This window comes from Dermacentor variabilis, chromosome 7 (assembly GCF_050947875.1).
Source record: "Dermacentor variabilis isolate Ectoservices chromosome 7, ASM5094787v1, whole genome shotgun sequence".
In the NCBI taxonomy this organism is placed as follows: Eukaryota; Metazoa; Arthropoda; class Arachnida; order Ixodida; family Ixodidae; genus Dermacentor; species Dermacentor variabilis.
Window position 1 is genome coordinate 78,989,913 of NC_134574.1, and position 17,761 is coordinate 79,007,673.

Sequence of the window (17,761 nt, forward strand, 5' to 3'; positions counted from 1 at the left end):
GTACTTCGTTTGCTTGCTCAAACCAAGACTCACACTTCGTGGGAGACCCTGATTTTCTGTAGCTGTCGCCTCCACCGGCTTGATGCTAAATTGAAATGGGAGATTCTATCGCTCTTCTCCTACCGTGATGCAACTTTACTGTGTCGCCTCTTGTTAGGGATGACATTATTAATGGAATGTCGGACACACCTATCTGTCGCTTGTGGAGCCTATGAGAGTGTGACAACGAGACGTTATTCCAGCACCGCGGTCCAACTCAACTTTTACTTCTTCGGTCTCAAGCGCCAGCTAAGCTCCCGCACTGCTCGTGACCTCGCCTGACCTCGTCTTCTTTCCTAAAGCGATAGCGTGAATGTCGCTGGCGCTACATGGCTTCCCCGCTAGAGAACACCTTGGAACACGATAGCAGCAGCTCCGTGAAACTTGGCTGACTGAAGCAGCGTGAGCACCAACCGGAATGGAGACGTCCGGAGCTGAATCGAGGGACGCGACTGTGGGAGTCGGCTAGCTTCAGGCGGTCAAGTGTGGTGGTGTCAGGTTTACCAGGAATGTTCGCGATGTATGCGGACTCGCTTCTCTCCAGTTCCGCGAAAGGTCCGAGATTGTGTGGGTGGAGAGCAGGCCGAATGGTTCCGTAGCGCATGAGGACATGGGTTATGTTGGCAAGGTAAGCGGAAACGGGAGGTGAGCGTGTTGGAACTGGGCGTGGCGGACAGGGTTTTCGAACCAGGAAGAGGCTGTGGAAGAAGGTGCAGATATTCGTGAGTAGACAGATCAGCCGAGTGTGGTTGGGGTCAAAAGAAGTCACTGGCTAGATGGGGCGTGATACCGTAGACAAGCTCCGCGCTCAAGCACCCGATCTCCAACTTCAAGGCGCACCAGATACCCAAATAAATCAGTGGTAGACGTTGAACTCTTTGCGATGGCGCGCCATAAGAAATCAGCGTTGGTTTGAGATGTCAATGAAAGCGTTCCACGAGGCCATTAGTTTGGGGATGGTAGGCGGCCGTGCGCAGACGAATTGTGCTAAGGAATCGCAGGAGCTGTTGAAACAGAGCGGAGTCGAATTGCTATCCTCTGTCAGTAACAATTTTGTTAGGGCATCCGAAGCAGGTAACCAATGTTGTAACAAAAGCTGCCGTGACTGTTGCAGCAGAGCTGTCTCGAAGTGGTGTTGCTTCTGGTCAATGGGTAAACCTGTCGATAGACTGACACGGGGGTAGTGATTCACTATGTAAATGTGCACAACGTCGAAACGACTATGAGGTTGGAGAAAGTGGCGTGCCGGGGAAACAGGATACCTATGCACGTTTGCACATCGGCAAAATACATGCACGAACCCAGCCCCGTACATCGGCGTTCATCTGGGGCCATATGTAGTACAATGAGATAAGGCATTCTGTGGCACGAAGGCCGGGGTGAGCGAGCTGGTGTATTGTGTCGAAAAGCTGCTTGCGTAACGTGCTGGGGACAAATGGTCGCGGTGTGCCTGTAGAAATGTGGAAGACGAGTGGGACACCGTCAAACAGGATATCGACCAACCGCAGTAGCGTTTTCAATGAGCGCAGTTGAAGGAGCCCGGAATGACTGGCTTGATGTGCGGCGAGTGTCTGCACATCAAGTGGCGCAGGACTAGCAGGTGGTGTCAGGTTGCTCACATGGCTCAGGTGTCAGCAACAAGTACATTCTGCTTGCCGCTGACGTGTCTGATGTGGGTGGAGAATTCTGATATCAACGAGAGATCGCACATTTCCAGCGGCGTGTGTGTCAGTAACACTCTGGAGACCGCATACGTCGAAGGCTTGTGATCAGTGAAGATGGTAAAGGGTTGGCTCTCAAGAATATGGCGCGAGTGACGTATGGCAAGGTTAACTCCAAGCAACTCTCGACCGAAAGTGCTGTAGCAATTTTGGGTTGGAATGAGTTTCTTGGAGAAAAAGGCCAGGGGTCTCCATGAATTATCAATTCGCTGCTAGATAACCGCTCCCACGACATTGCTGGACGCGTCTGTCATGAGGGCCAGTAATGCCGTGGCGTTAGGATGTACAAAAAGTGCGGTGTTTCCGAGTGCGCCCTTGATGCTGCCGGTGTTTCCGAGTGCGCCTGGACGCTGCCGCTGAATGCGTCTTCAGCGGCAGCGTCCCAATGCGGCAAGGACGTCTTGTTCTTGTTGGTAAGGAGGTGATTCAGAGACGCTACTATGACAGCATGGTTTCTAATAAATCGGTGGTATAATTTAACAATGGGGGAGAACTGTCGCAGATTCGTGATTGCTGTGGGCATCGGGACTGAACTGCCCTTGGTGATGGCGAGGCGAGCGTGACTGTCGTCGGGTAGGCAGCGGCAGGCGCTGTTCAGCCAGATAATATTCAATATCCTGGGGAGGTTGGCCAGGTCGGGGTGGCGGCTAGTAGGCGGAAAAGCCCCGTAACCCGAGATCTCGGCATGGGCACTGGCGGTACAAATGATCTGCCTCACCGCAGTAGAAGCACAGATGACGGCGGTCTGCTGTGCGCCAAACATTCGACTTCCGAGGGGTCATGCTTCGATCGTCGGTGTAATGCACTGGCTGCTGCGGCTGAAGCACAACAGAAGAAGCGGCAGGTAGAAACGCTGGAGGCGTGCGTCGTTCTGCGATGTATTGTACCGGTTGGACTGGTGAAAGTGCAACCGGGAAAGTGGGGTGAACAAACAGTGGTGGTGGTGAAGCCAGTGAAGCACGGAGTCTCAGGGATTCTGCGTAGGTCTCACGGCGGTGTTCAGTCGGCGGAGGCCCAGTGTTAGCAAGAGGAAAGCTGGATCGGAGCGCTTGGTGTACTTCATCTTTTACAACATTGGCAATGGAACTAACCGTGGCTTGTGACGCACCGTAAATATTCTGCATTTCTTCCCGCAGAATGGTGTGGATGAGTTATCGGAGGTTGTCATTCTAGCTTCGGGTCACTGTGAAGATATCGGAATTGAATGTTGCATTCACTTGGCCCTTGTAGAAGTTCTATAGCTACTGAAGCATCCTTTCTATACTTACAGCCTCAGAAAAAAAAATTCGGCGGGAGTATTAGGAGGGCTCCGCACAAGACCAGCGAAGAGCTCTTCCTTCACTCTTCGCATCAGGTGACGGAACTTCTTATCCCGCGATCATTCCAGAGTCTGCTCCTCTGAAGAGGCGCGTCATGTCTTCGACAAACACGGTGACACTTTCATTGGGAATGTGGACGCGGGCCTACCCGCCGTGGTTGCTCAGTAGCTATGGTGTTGGGCTGCTGCGCACGAGGTCGCGGGATCGAATCCCGGCCACGGTAGCCGCATTTCGACGGGGGCGAAATGCGAAAACACCAGTGTACTTAGATTTAAGTGCACGTTAAAGAAACCCAGGTGGTCGAAATTTCCGGAGTCCTCCACTACGGCGTGCCTCATAATCAGAAAGTGGTTTTGGCTCGTAAAACCCCATAATTTTTTTGGACGCGGGCCTGGATAGCTCGCTCTCATCGTTCGTGGCGATCAGCAGTGGTGTTGGGGTCTAGTAGCTGACGGCAGAACTTAGGCCACGTGGTCACTTGTTCCTCATGGGGTCGGAACCACGCACGCGCGCCGTCCTCAAGGCATAAATAGAAATTTCTAAGTTTAGTGGCGCCATCCCATTCATTGTATTCGGCCACTCGCTCAAAATCGGCCATCCAATCTTCGACATCTTCGAACACGTCACCATGGAACAACTGTGGAACCCTTGGGTTCTGAAGTGTGTACCGGGTCGTCATCGCGCTATCCATGCCAGTGGAGGTGGTTGGGACCGCTGTGTTGTCTTCTGGAGGGAGTCACCTGATCCTGCGGCTGGCCCGATAGACGGGAGTCTTTGTCACTGGGCTGATGGTTCCGCTCCCACGAGGGGTCTGTGGCATGAGTGAGAAATAACCAGCACCTGCGCCAGTTTGTCACGTGTCTCCAAGGAGGGCTGGCGACGTTTATGGCGACAGGTGGCTGAGAAAACGGCGGCGGGATGAGGATATCGAGCAGGCGGGGGTAGCACGTGCACTTCTTCCTTTTTGGCCGTTCTGCCTCTTCTTTTGGACTGTCCCCACTAGTGCAGGTGACAATATATATACATACATATATATATATATATATATATATATATATATATATATATATATATATATATATATATATATATATATATATATATATACATATATATTTATATATATATATACATAACGCGGGATTAATAGTAATGAGGATATAATGCCAGATGGAAATATCGCGCAATTATTTGATGCGCGCGTGCAATCCCTGGACAAAATTCGTGCAATCGCTTCAGTGAGATAACATTGGCCTTTGTTTTACAAAGATCGTAGCCATACAGGAATACCTTGCTAGCTTCTTATGAATTCAAAAGCGTCAATAAAGTCACGATCGTACACAGTGGCCGAGAATTGAATTTTCTGATGATAAAGCATGCATGCGTAACATGTTGCGTTTGCAGTTTGGCCAGGAGCACTCATTTCGCAGTTAACAACTTGTCTTATTGTGAAGCCACTTACAAAAATATCCTGGAAGGCGCCCGCGTGTTGCTTCATTCGAGTGCCACCAGTCAAAGCGTCAGGAGCGCGCCGTGTCTTGCATACCACGTCAACGGCGCGCTCCCAGAAATAGTTCAACCACATGTCCTCGCGCCCAAAAGTGCTAGGCGAGATCAATGTGACAATAACGCTTGAATAGCTTGTGTCTCATCTGCTAGCCTTCAAAACACACGTTATTTGCGTGTTTCCCGATCAAACGCATAAGAAAGCGAGGAGAAAAATGATAAAGGAAAGGACAAGACGAATGCCTTTTGAAATTCATCATGTCAACCTTGTAGCAGCTGTGTAAACTTGTATTGTGTGCACCTTGGCTGCCAGGCTCAATATACCTAAAGTTTTATACCGGAAAAGTATCTGAAGAGCAAAACGTACGTTATCACATGCTCGGTAATGCTTGCCCGGCTATATTTGTTACAGATGCACACCGCAACATTGAGTGACCTGCTTCGCGTCAAGATGGGCAGTGGACGTTCACTGAAAAGTTGAAGACGGCGACATCATGTGCGCCGCGTTGACATACCTCTGAACTTCTGAAGTTCTCGTTTTGGGTGACTTTAATGCCAAACACCCCGAGTAGGCTTACCCATAACCCGACCGTAAGGACGCCAAGTTATGGGAGGCCGCGCAAGATAGAGGTCTTACTATCCTCAAGCAACCACAACAACCATCACGGTTCGGTAAGTGTGTGCACAGACACCATGCCACACCTCTCCTTTTGCAAGAACATACCGGGCGCCCACTGGCGGAACAAAGACCACATGGTCGGCAGCGATCATTACATTTTGTCGCTTACTTTTGAAACGGTCGCCAGAAGGGCGAAGATGGCCGCCGCCAGCATTACGAAGCGGGATAAAGCCCGTCAGCTACGCGAAGAAACAGTACCCGTCTCCATATCGGATCTCAACGAATGGATCAGGTCGTTGAAACACGGCATGACTTCCATGACATACGAAATAGCGGCGTCTCAAGAGCAGCCATCGACGGATTCCCACCTCCTGCACATGTGGGAAACGCGTGAAAGTTTCAGGCTCAGATGGCAGCGCCATGTCACAATAACAAGTTGCGACGGCGCATAGCAAAGGTCGAACGGGAGATAGAGGTTCACACCTCTACGTTGGAACGTCACCAGTGGGGCTAGATCTGCATCAGCCTCAAAGGCCAGCTGGGCTGCAAGACCATATGACATCTGCTGCAATACCTACTGGATCCCGGCAACACCAAGTCGGTGGCACGCAAGAAGCTGACGCAACTATTACAGGCAGCGACGAGGAGCTGCTGGCGGAGCTCGCCAGCCGGTACGTTAACACCTCGAGACAGAGCGACACGCACATGCCTCATTACGTCGGAGCTCCCAATGAGCAGCTGGATGCTGATATTTCGGAGGCAGAGGTCTGCGCTGCGCTACACAAGCTGCGCACGACGTCATGCCCGGGCCCCAACGGGGTTACAAACAAGGCGCTGTGTAACCTCGACCCGAAGTCGGTGGGAGCAATAACCGAATATATGAACGAGTGCTGGCGCTTCATCCATTTACCGCCTGATTGGAAACACGCACGGGTGGTGTTCATACCGAAGCCGGGCAAGAAACTGAACCTAGGTAATCTTCACGCCATTTAACTCACCTCCTGTCTAGGCAAGTTCACGGAGCACGTAATACTCTGTCGCTTACAGATCTTCGCAGAGGAACGCAATCTCAGACCGCCCTAGATGCTTGGTTTTCGAGCACGCGTATCGGCCCAAGGCATTCTCCTTCAATTACACCACAACCTCTTGCATCCAGACAGTGGTTCGAGCATGAAAGCTCTACTAAATATAGACGTCCATAATGCTTGTGACAACGTGCTCCCAGCGGCCGTGCTCAAGAGCTTAGCCGAGTTACAACCCGGCGAACCAACCTACAGCTATATCAGGTGGTTCCTCAGAGACAGGACGGTCGATCTCGTGGTGGGGGACCTCCACTCGCCTTCAATCCGGTTAGGGGACAGAGGAGGGCCGCAAGGCGCAACCTTGTCACCATTCCTATTAAACCTTGCAATTTACATGCTGCCTCTGAAACTGAATGAGCTCAATGGACTCAGACACACGCTACACGCCGACGACATCGCACTCTGGGCGTGTGAAGGGTCGGACGACAAAAATGAAGAAACGCTCCAACATGCCACCGACATCGTCGTGCAACACATGAATGCAGTGGGACTAGAGTGCTCCCAGCACAAGACGACACTCTTCCTGATCCAGCCACCCAACCGAAACAAGCACAAGTCACCCCCACCTCCCAATATGATACGCCTGATACTCTATTAAGCCACGAGCTAGACCTTCCGGATATCAGCATAACAAAGCTCAGTGATGTTGTCGACTGTTATCTCATCGTCGAACGATCATTACCATTATCATCATCATCATCAGCCTGGCTACGCCCACTGCAGGGAAAAGGCCTCTCCCCTACTCCTCCAACAACCCCGGCTAATTGTGGCCATGTTGTCCCTGCAAACTTCTAAATCTCATCCGCCCACCTAACTTCCTGCTGCCTCTGCTACGCTTCCCTTCTCTTGGAATCCACTCCGTAATCCTTAATGACCATCGGTTACCTTCCCGCCTCATTACATGTCCTGCCCAAGCCCCCCCCCCCCCTTTTCTTGATTTCAACTAAGAGGTCAGTAACTCGTGTTTGTTGCCTCACCCAATCTGTTCTTTTATTATCCCTTAACGTTACACCTATCATTTTTTCCTTAGCACGTTCCGTGGTCCTCCATTTAAGTAGAACCCTTTTCCTAAGCCTCCAGGTTTCTGCTCCGTAGGTGAGTACTTACGCCTATTCGGACGTGAAAAAGCCACTCTACGTCCGCTCGAACCTGAGTGCTGGATATTTGCGTGAGCATGCGCAAAAGATTGTACCGATATCGTTGGGCTTCTAGGACTACGATGGAGGCGATCCGTGGGGCCCCGAAAACTACTTCCGGCCATCAGTCCGGTACGAAGCTCACCGTAGTCTGAAGAACGTCCGAGATGGCGACGTTTTCATCATGTTTGATGCCGACATGGTGCTCTTCCTGAAACATCATGATGTATACGGCGAACCGACGTTATTGCGTCTGCGATGTTTATGTAAGGCTTCTCCTGCAGAGAGCAGCATGCCAATAGATGTTAGCGGTGCGTGCACTTAAGCCTGCTAAAAGTGTGTGGAATCGACTCGATGCGCCTGCGTTCGATGAGAGCCTATACGCGGCATAAAATGTCGAACACAGGGAGGCTGAGTGAAAAGTGGATAATACAGGGCACATCGCCACGCTACGCCGGGTGACACTGCTCGTGGTGTTTTGACGCAGAGGCCGTACAGGTCAGATGATAAATTTTTGCGTAATGTTGACATGAGATCTGTCCACTTTATGCCTTTGTCGGCGCGATGAAAATGCGATTAGAATTGAATATCTAATACTTTTTGGATACTTAGATGCCGCTATCACAATTTATATATCACAATTTATATAAAACAATATTCACATCCAAGTATCTTTAAAGTTAGGAAGTTTCTGTCATCACACAGTGCGTTATTAAGCGTTATTTATTAAAATAAAGTATTACAAGCATTACAAGAAAACAAGTACTTTTTTCGCATTCACAGGGCTCTACAGAGAATACGAATGATCGCTGTACAGCCTGTAAACTATGGCTACCTAAGAAGCATAGCCCACTCCACTGCGCAAGTTCTCATGCTTTATGTATATAGTATGTCCGCGGAGCTGAAAATTTACAGCACCTTTGTCCCAATTTTATATTTATTTCTGCCTATTTGACATATTGAAATATTTGAAAGGTATCCGAACAAAAAAAAATGGCAGAGACACTTAAGACTGCTTACGTGTGGGAATGTAAAAGCGTTATACTCGCTCTGGGGAAATTTTACTTTTCTGCGCGTCCCTTGTCCGCGCTAGCTCTCGCCTGCGTATTAACTGCTTCTCGCTAAGGCAAAATCAAAGCGCGCCAGGCGTATCAACGCGTTCGCCTGCCCGTGAGGAATTCATTACTCGAACGACCGCTCAATGGTATTCGATTAGGCAATAACGCTTTTTCACTTCATGCACTCATTTTATTCACTGATGATGTGGCGCCAGCTCCTACCGACTGGCTGCAGTCACGATTCCAACGACGCACGCACTAGGCGCCACGTTTAGTCAGCCGGATGGCTGCAAGGTGACGTGCGCATTGACGCTCGCACTATGCACACATTTAGTAAACCAGGAACGTGCAGCCACTTTGGCGTCATGGAAGCGTGCTCGTCTCGTATCCAGGAAGCCCGGGTTCGATTGCCGTGCAGACCGAAGTTTACCTAATATCATTTTCAAAGGCCTTATATTCAGGAACCTCCCTGAGAAATTTGGTGTCAACTCGAATATCTTTTTTCATTTATTTACCCCAAAGGCCTACCTTGGGCATTACATGGGGGGGGGGGAGGGGGGAGAACAATTTATATACAAAGGTATATGAAGTCGTACATGCTAGGCAACCTTTACATCACTTCTGATTCGACAACATTGTACGCCAATAATTCGTACATTATACAAACAGTATTATTAGATCCTCAGACACCTGAAGAAGTGCAGGAAGAAAGGTTAATGTTCCTAAATCACGAATGTTTCATTTAGTGCTTGTTTGAATATAATATGGTCAGTTCTTTCGGCTATATTACTTGGGAGATAATTATATTCGGAAATGGCTAAGTGCAGGCACAAAAACTGCAATAGTTTAATACGTGCAAATGATTGTTCGACCTTAAATACTTGATCGATTCGTGGGAATTTCCATTTCGATGGTAAGATGTGTGCCTGAGAGAAATATTTGGGTGATGAAAAAGCTGATGGAAGAAAGTTAACCGAGACATCTTTCTTCTAGTCTGCAATGGGATCAGTCCTAGGTCATATCTTATTTTGGTGATGCTTGGATGTTGTGAAGAGTTACCTGTAATAAATCGTGCTGCCTTGTTCTGAAAAGATTTTAATTTGTTAATAAGATGCGTTTGGTGCGGGTTCCATATGAATGACGCATACGCAAGCTTTGAACGAAGTACGGTGGTACATGCAAGAAGCTTGGTATCACTATTAGCCTGACGAAGCATTCAACGAATGAAGCCAAGAGATTTGCATGCAGCGGAACCAGTACAACCCAGATGATTATGCCAAGACAAAGTCGGAGAAAGATGAACGCTTAGATATTCAAATGATTCTGCAGTTTCTAGAGCCTCACCATAAAGAAAGTATGTGTGTTTCGTAATTTCACAGCAAGTAGTAAATCTCATAAGGTTAGTTTATATAATCTTTTGATGTAGATATTACTCTTTGCCGTCGCAGAATGTTGGATACCGTCAGTAGGTCACGCCACTGACTACAACGCCGGATTTCGCCTACTGGGGCATATAATGCTTTCGCGTTAGAATATTCGCATTTAGAAACAGCGACTGTTCGATTCCTTATTCGAATGTTTCGAACATTCGCAAACCCCTACAAATGCGAGGCGTAATGTTCCCATTTATTTGAGTGAGAACTATAGGAATGCGTACTTGAGAAGCAATATTTAAAGCAGGTTTTGCTACAGGGTCTCCCTCTTAGTGATAGGGGACGAACAAGCAGACGCTGAAGCGAATACTAATTTAAATAATGCTTCTGAAGTACACATTCCGTTCTCACGAACAGACATAAACGCCCTACTTCATTGCGTAATACGCAACCGTACGTTGGAACACTGGACCACACCAGATCGACGACACAAGCGAACGGCAGAAACTGGTCTTTTCCATTGCAAACCTCCCAAGAAGCCGCTATCAGACGAGTTTCTTTTAGGTCCTAATTTAAGCCTAATGCAAATAGCGCCGTCCTGATAACAAGTGCCGCTATAGCCTTCTTAAAAGCGGCTGGCTGAACGCATGGCTTTAGAGATGCCACAACTCTGTGAACTTCTATATACGCATTTCTTCCTCATGCCATCATCATCATTCATCAGCCCTTTTCATCCCTGTTCCTTTTCCCTAGTGCAGAGTAGCAGGCCACATCAAGTTATAGCTCAGGCCCACCCTCTCTGCCTTTCTGTAAATAAATCACTTTCTCTCTATAGGAGTTAAGGATATACAGGGCGAGCTGCAGGGCGAGCTTTAAAATTATGCATGACCTATTGGTAGGTGTAAATTGTGCCTGCACATTTTAATAAAATGTATCCTACATTCTATTGCTCGTATAATTAAAGATCAGCGCCCCAGCATTCGGTACAGATGGTTAACCAGCGAAGTTGAAACGCGCGGCCCTGGTGTTTATAACTGGGTTAAAACCGACGGTTCACTAAACGATGGCTTGGTAGGCGGCTGGATCCTCGGTAGGCAGTTGCTTCTTTCGCTCGGCTGCACGAGTCTGTTCTTGTGCTCTGGCTGCAGCAGGGGCATGGTGTAAACGACCTCATTCCCGGTCCTGCTCGCAGCGTTGCTGATGGAAAGCTGCCTGCTTCTAAGGAGTACCTATGACGCATGGCCTACCCATTTCAGAGCAGGGCAGAAACTGTTGCGCGAGTAGTCGGCTGCGACAGAGAGCAACGGCGTGACTACTGGCTCGGCTAATAGAGCACCACTAAGGCAATAGCACCTAGATAGTGCAAGGCATTTTCACTCCGATCCATGACGTCATGGTATTTGGCCCAAGTGCCATAGAACCTAATGGGATGCTCCCGGGTAGACAACGGTGATTTTGACGTCACCACTTTCATCACACTATCCTTGTCAATTGAAATTTCGAGCCAGGTAGCAGTAAGTCATGGATTGGAGTAAACAGGGCTTGTGATATCTAGGTAGTGTTGGCCGTTTTGCGTGCCTCTCTCTCTTCTTTCACGCATGGGCATGGGGTTGTGCCGGGGGAATTTTCGGCGTACAGGCGACCGAAAGACGGACGGACGGACGGATGAATCGGCTAGCCATATTCAGCTTTGCAGTAAAAGCGGGTTGCGTGTGCATTTATAATATCAATGACAGAACAACTTTTCAAGAAAGAGGCGCATTCCTGAGGTATTTCCAACATATCATGCGGTCCTCATTACCACCATGACATTCCAAAAAGGAAAGTAGGTATTGGCAGAAGTTAGAGACCTCCAAGACACCATACGGCAACGTGATCGAGAATAATTAAGCTATCATAGAGTCAGCAGAATGATGATATAGGAATAAACACTGGTAGGCTCGAATCATTGACTAACTTCGGGATGTACTTGCAGAGAAGGTACATGAATTCCATATTCAAGAAAGGAACAATTATAACCTATTTATATCATCTCAGTATGAGAACATTTAACGTCAACTATCATTGTTGAACATTATGGAGTTTTACGTGCCAAAACTGTGATATGATTATAAGGCACGCCGCAGTGGGCATTGCGTATTAGTTATTGCTACTTGAGGTTCTTTAACGTGTACCAAATACACGGTACTTGTGCTTGTTTTTTATTTCATCTCCATCGTAAAGCGGCCGTCATGGCCGAGATTTCATTCTGCACTCACGGGCTTAACAGCGTGCCGTCAAAGCCACTACGCGATCACAGCGGGTGGCAATTCACATTTTTGGAAAAGATTGGTCATTAGTACAGGCCGGATTTCTACGCACTATTAATGTAGGTATCGGGCGCCTAAAACAGGCACCTAAAACCTCCCTTTAGGCCCAACAGGCTCCGAAACAGGCACTATAATATAAGCAAAAACCACGACCAGTTTTATGTATTTAATGTGCAGCCTATTTTTATTCTAAGAAACTGCCGTCTAGCGTTTATTGGTGTGACTAAGAAATTCCTTCTTCAGCAATAGTCAAAACGGATAGACCTGCTACACTGGCCATGGTCCTGGTTGCCCTTCTGACGCACAGCCCCGGTCACGTTGTCTGTCACGTATTGGTTCAGGAAACATTTCATGCGACACAGAAACAAATTCTCCATCGTTCGTTTCTTCCGATTCAAAATTCATCGACAGTTGAGAAATCGATTGACCGGTTAAATCGAGATGGGAATCCCAATCTGCACGATAATTTCCGATATACCACTCCACTGTTCCACTTGAGTAATATTTCAGTTTCCCCGGAGCTCTGGAACAAGGTATGCATTCGACAAACTGAGACTGTGCATGCGCCATCTAATGACAAAACTCGCGAAGAGATTAAAAAATATTTTGTGTGCTCATCGTTCTGCGCATTGTAGATTTCGCCTTCTTCTACCAATTTTTTATGGTGGTTGGATCTTGGGTAGAACTTAAAACAGCACGGGAACCGTTAGCGGCATACTACATTCAAATCAACGAGCAATCATGTTTTAGACAAACCTAATTTTCCTCGTGAATTGTGGAAATGAAATTGACCCGTCGTCTTGCCAGATATGCCGTTGCGCAATTGAGCTCGATGTCCCGGGTTAACTCCCGGCCTCGGCGGGCGCATTGCAACAATAACGGAATATAAAAGCGCATGCGTCTATTGAATTGTGTGCTAGTTAAGGAAGGCCAGGTGGTCAAACTGATTCCGGAGTCCACCACTACTATGGGTCTCAGATCTACATCGCAATTTTGGCACGTAAGACTCCCGGATGTTCTATACCACGAAATTTCAAGGTTGTTGGAGTAGACGGCTCTTCTTCTATACACTCCGTTGCCACTTGTTATCGGGCGCTTGCGTAGTATTTATGTGGCAAGCTTTGCTTCCCGATAAGCATGTGTAAGTGCCATCACCTGTCCAACACTTCAGTTTTTCCTTGGCTAGTTTTTCTTTTTCTTTATCCTAATTAATGCGCTCCAAGAATTGTGTCGTAAAGCCAGGTGGATTCTTCATGACTGGCCTCTAGAGACAGCGCGACTTCGATTTGATAGATTGACCAAACTTCCAGTCAAAAACCGAACTTACAAATTTATACCTATGATTATGAGCTCTTCATAGTGGGATAATCGATAGTGGTATTGTCTTCATTTTTTGAAGAATTGCTTCTAGAGAGGCGCACGGTGTGCTGAAAACATAAACAATAGCATACAACCTGGAGTCTCTGTCGTGTGCCTGTTTTGAACTTATGGGCAAAAACGTCCCATTGTATTGCGCCTGTTTGACACTTCCATTAAAGTGAAACATTTCTTTAAACTGTCGCGACTGGTGAAAGGTACTTTTTAGTAAAGCAATTGTTATGCAACTATCGCAGGTCAAGCTGGCAGCAGCGCAGAGGGACGACGGAGTGCGGTGGGGTGACATCGCCGAGAAAACGGACATCGGATACATCAACTCACTCAGGAAGACGGGACATTTCTTCGACGAGAGCGGGCCACTCGAGCGCTGTGACGCGTACGATGCGGCTCCAGCATACGTGAGGGAAAATGCCGAACGATTTAGGTGGCTGATGCGGCCATAGAATCATAAGGACAATATATTATGCACATGGTGTCCTCTTCTCAAATAAAGAAAACTTGTATGAAATCACTGAATAAAACATCAATCTCGTAATCTGTCGTAGTCCAGTAGTAACATTCATAATCAGAAGTTAACAAACGTTCCAGAGAATGAGGTGCACGGTACGGATGAAATCCACAACGTAATCTGCTGTCTCTTCGAGTCACAACAATGCCACAGTTGCTCTGTGAAATCGCAAGGAACCGTATGGAGCAAACATAAAGCGAGGACTGCGCCAAAGATGTGGGGCAGCAATACGCAAAGACATCGAGAGAGAGAGAGAGAGAGAGAGAGAGAGACATTCATTTCTAATGAGGCCGGAGACTTCCTCGTATGGTGGAGCCCTTCGTTCAACGCCCCATTGGCTCGCACCACTCCGTGCGCACACTGGATTAGCCGTCGCTGCTCTTGCAGGTGTAAGCTGGACTGTGCAGTCTCCCAGGAGGAAGGTGAAGGAATAGGGGAGCAATCCGGGAGGTGGGCGCACTTCCAGGTGAAATAATATACTGTGGGCTTTGCTCTACAGTAGGGACAGTATGACGGAAATTGTGTGGCGTAAAAGGGGTGAAGATAAGAGGCAGGGAAATGAATTAGTTTGAAGGTGTAGCAGCGCGACGGCATGTTCTAGTTTAAGGGAATTATGTGGTGGGAGGAAGTGTATGCTGCTATGCCTGTAATGTTGTAGAGTTTCAGTGTAGTTCAGTGGTTCTGTCGGTAGGTCGTCAGGGCCGGACAGCTGTTCCAATGGCGCCCGGTTAGTGAGCTCTCGGGCTACCGCATCAGCGCTTTCATTACCATGGAGAGAGGCGTGTCCAGGTGTCCAGACGATACGCACCGTGTGTAACGCTGTGGGGTGTAATGATATTAGGATACGGTGTGTGTAGGCGTCACCATCCCTTGTGCCAAAGTCCTGCAGGTGGTCTGTGAAGCAGTGACCACTGTGATGGGTCCATCTGGTGCCGGTATGGTTGAAGCGTGTACGATGGCTAGGGCTACAGCAGCCTCCTCCACAGTGTTGAGCGTGGCCAAAGCCCTCAGAATGTCGGTCTCTACTAGCTAGTACAACTAGACAGGGCACGTCTCTATGCATACAGGTTCACGTCGGTGATTAGAAACGGCGTGTCCGACGCGTCATCGCCAAAGGGTCCAGTAAGGGCGTGTGCTCTTGCCTTTCTTTAGCCCTTATGACGGTCAGGGTGCATATTTTGAGAAATTGGGGCCACGTGAGTTTTGTTGCGAATGCTAAGCACAATAAGTGTGTGGTCTTCCTTTTGTAGTTTTCTTGGGGCTTGGTATCTTAGCCGGGATAGAATGAGGCACCCCTGCATTGTTCGTTGGAAACGTTGCAATTGGCTGTTAAGATGACCTTCGACTAGTTCGCAGGTGGTATTGTGCCCCGCGAGCCGCAGTAGAAGCTGCGTGGGCGCATGTTGGGGTAGTCCCAGCCCTGCCTTTAGTGCCGTACGGAGCAGAGGGCCCATCTGGTTCGTTTCGGTCTGAGTCACGTTATGATAGGACAGCTGGTAAGTTAATCTGCTAAATATGAGGGTTTGTATGATTCCGGGTACATTTTCTTTTGGAGTCATGACCGGTGGGTTGTCATGCGCTTTATCATGTGTGTTATTTGGGTGATATTTTTTGGCGGAGCATGTGCAGGGTATGTGTGGCTTTTCCCTGCAGGGCAAGTAAGAAAGCCGCAAACTATCATTTTTGATTACAACACTTGATGCGTAAAAGAAGTAAAGCGCGTATTGGTTTCATAATATTGAAGGAATAAAATGTATTTCGAAATGAAAAGGGGCCAAACTGCAAGTGTCTATCCAATCCAACAGCATCTCTGAAAATTGCAATTGGTCCAGCAAGGTTGCGCCATTCCAACGATTTTTCGGAATGGCGCACTGCAAAACCGGCACACATCCTTCGCTGTATCAGAATGCGCAAAGTACCGAAACAAGGTTCTGTCACAACCCACCGGGTTCAGGTCACAATGTTCTCTTGTCGAGCAGACAACCTAGGCCACTACGTATCTGTCAATTCTTGTCCATTCCACAAGGATGGGTATACGCTCGAAAAGACAAGCAGAACGGTAGGCAAGAAAATAAAAGAATAAGTCGGCAAGAGAAGTAGCCGTGTTTGGAAAAAATGATCAGGTGAACAAAATTGGAGCATGACGTGCACTAAGCGACGTTCGTCGAGCTACACAGAATTGGGGAAATTGGCGCTAGAAGCCCCATTTTATGCTCTGTCGGCTCAGCGAGGCCGACGCGACTGTGCGACCGTCTCGGCTACATTTGCGGCCACTTTAATGGTGGGGCGGCTGGTAGCATGCGCAAATTGTCAATGCAGTTTCTGCCGTGAGCTGATGTTGCCGGTATGTTGTGGTCTATAGCCGGCCGCCTAAATAACGACCGCGATGCTGTTTCCCTTGCAGATGGCTCCTCGCGAGTTTCGTGCGATAAATGTAACAACCGCTTCAGCGCTGCGACAGGCATGACAACACGATTGCACTAATAGACCAGAGTATGTGCCAAGGATACCTGCAAACGTCCGACAAAAAATAAAAGAAAGAAACAATGCAGGGGTGACAATTTTTTCGTGCTTTGTGGCCACCAATGCAGAACGTTTTGTTCTGCCCTGGCTTTGGTTGGACGCCATTGGCTGATAGGTGCTTCAGTGTGCGAGGAGATCCCAGAATTTCTTCACTACAATAACAAGTGCCCTCCCTTTGCAACTGGAAATAATTTCTTTCTGCTTTTGACAACGTTCGAAATTCCGACAACGTCCAGGGTGCCGCATAAAAAAAAATACATGTTCGCTTTAGTTCGGGCTCGGGCTGAACCAGCACTGATTTTGTTGCAGTTCAAGTGCGCTTCGCAGAAACAAAAAAAATTATAACTGTTCGTATGCTGGTTAGGCGCAATATACTTCGTCCTCCCCCACTGCGACATGCCACACAATGCTGTGCGACTTGTCCGCATGCGGAAGTTTCTTAGAGGTAGGTAGGAACGAACTCACTGGCACAGGGCAGACAGCAATTGAATGTTTTTACGTGTGTCAATTAACGGAGTTTAATGTTATACAGCTACAGCACTAATACACATAGAGACAGCCACCTAGGGCCGTGGCATTACTAGTGTGTACCGCACGCATTACCGCACCTCCAAGTGCTCATCCCTGTGCTTAAAGGGCCCCTCACGAGGACCCAAAGCAAATTTCTTCCTGCGTTCTCCCATACCGGACCTCAAGGATCGCGGGACCCATACGTCACGGGCTCCGCCTTCATTTTTTTTTTCTGCAAACTTTTTTTTTGCGCCGCTGCGCACTTCCGCTGACGGCGTTGCGCGCGAGCTGTTGTGATGTCATGTTTCGACCAGCGCACGATTTTGCGCGCTGTACACAATGACATATGACTAGCGGTATAACTCAGTGCTACACGAATACTGAGGCAGAACGAGCGGATCGCAGAGCATGATCACGGGCGAACAGAGGAACAAGTAGACGAAGCGGAAGTACATCTCTCTTGCTTCGGTGCTAAGTAAATAAAAAGAAAAACACGCAGACATTCCGTTTGTGTGTTTTATTATTTCTCTCAACTTAAATTCGTCAATTCTAGCGACATATCACACAAATAACAGGTGTTGCCTTGAATGATTCTCGAAGTCATGTGTGACCACGAGCGACGTCACACTGCGGAACCGACTACCTAGGCGTAGGGAAGCGACTTCGTCGGCGTCCGGCTTG

General features: G+C 48.2%; 1 protein-coding gene across 2 annotated transcripts in view; it reads left to right on the forward strand.

Moving 5' to 3' along the window:
* The window catches only part of LOC142587553 (beta-1,4-mannosyl-glycoprotein 4-beta-N-acetylglucosaminyltransferase-like), a 104,366-nt gene extending 90,273 nt beyond the window's left edge, over positions 1-14,093 (forward strand). The window contains exon 2 of one of the 2 annotated variants that reach the window (XM_075698657.1): positions 13,776-14,090. In XM_075698657.1, coding sequence (XP_075554772.1) covers positions 13,776-13,982 — 207 coding nt within the window. In that variant the 3' untranslated portion in view covers positions 13,983-14,090. Of the gene's footprint in view, positions 1-13,775 lie in introns of both variants that reach the window. The other variant, XM_075698658.1, reaches the window with a different exon arrangement.
* The last annotated feature ends 3,668 nt before the right edge of the window (positions 14,094-17,761 follow it).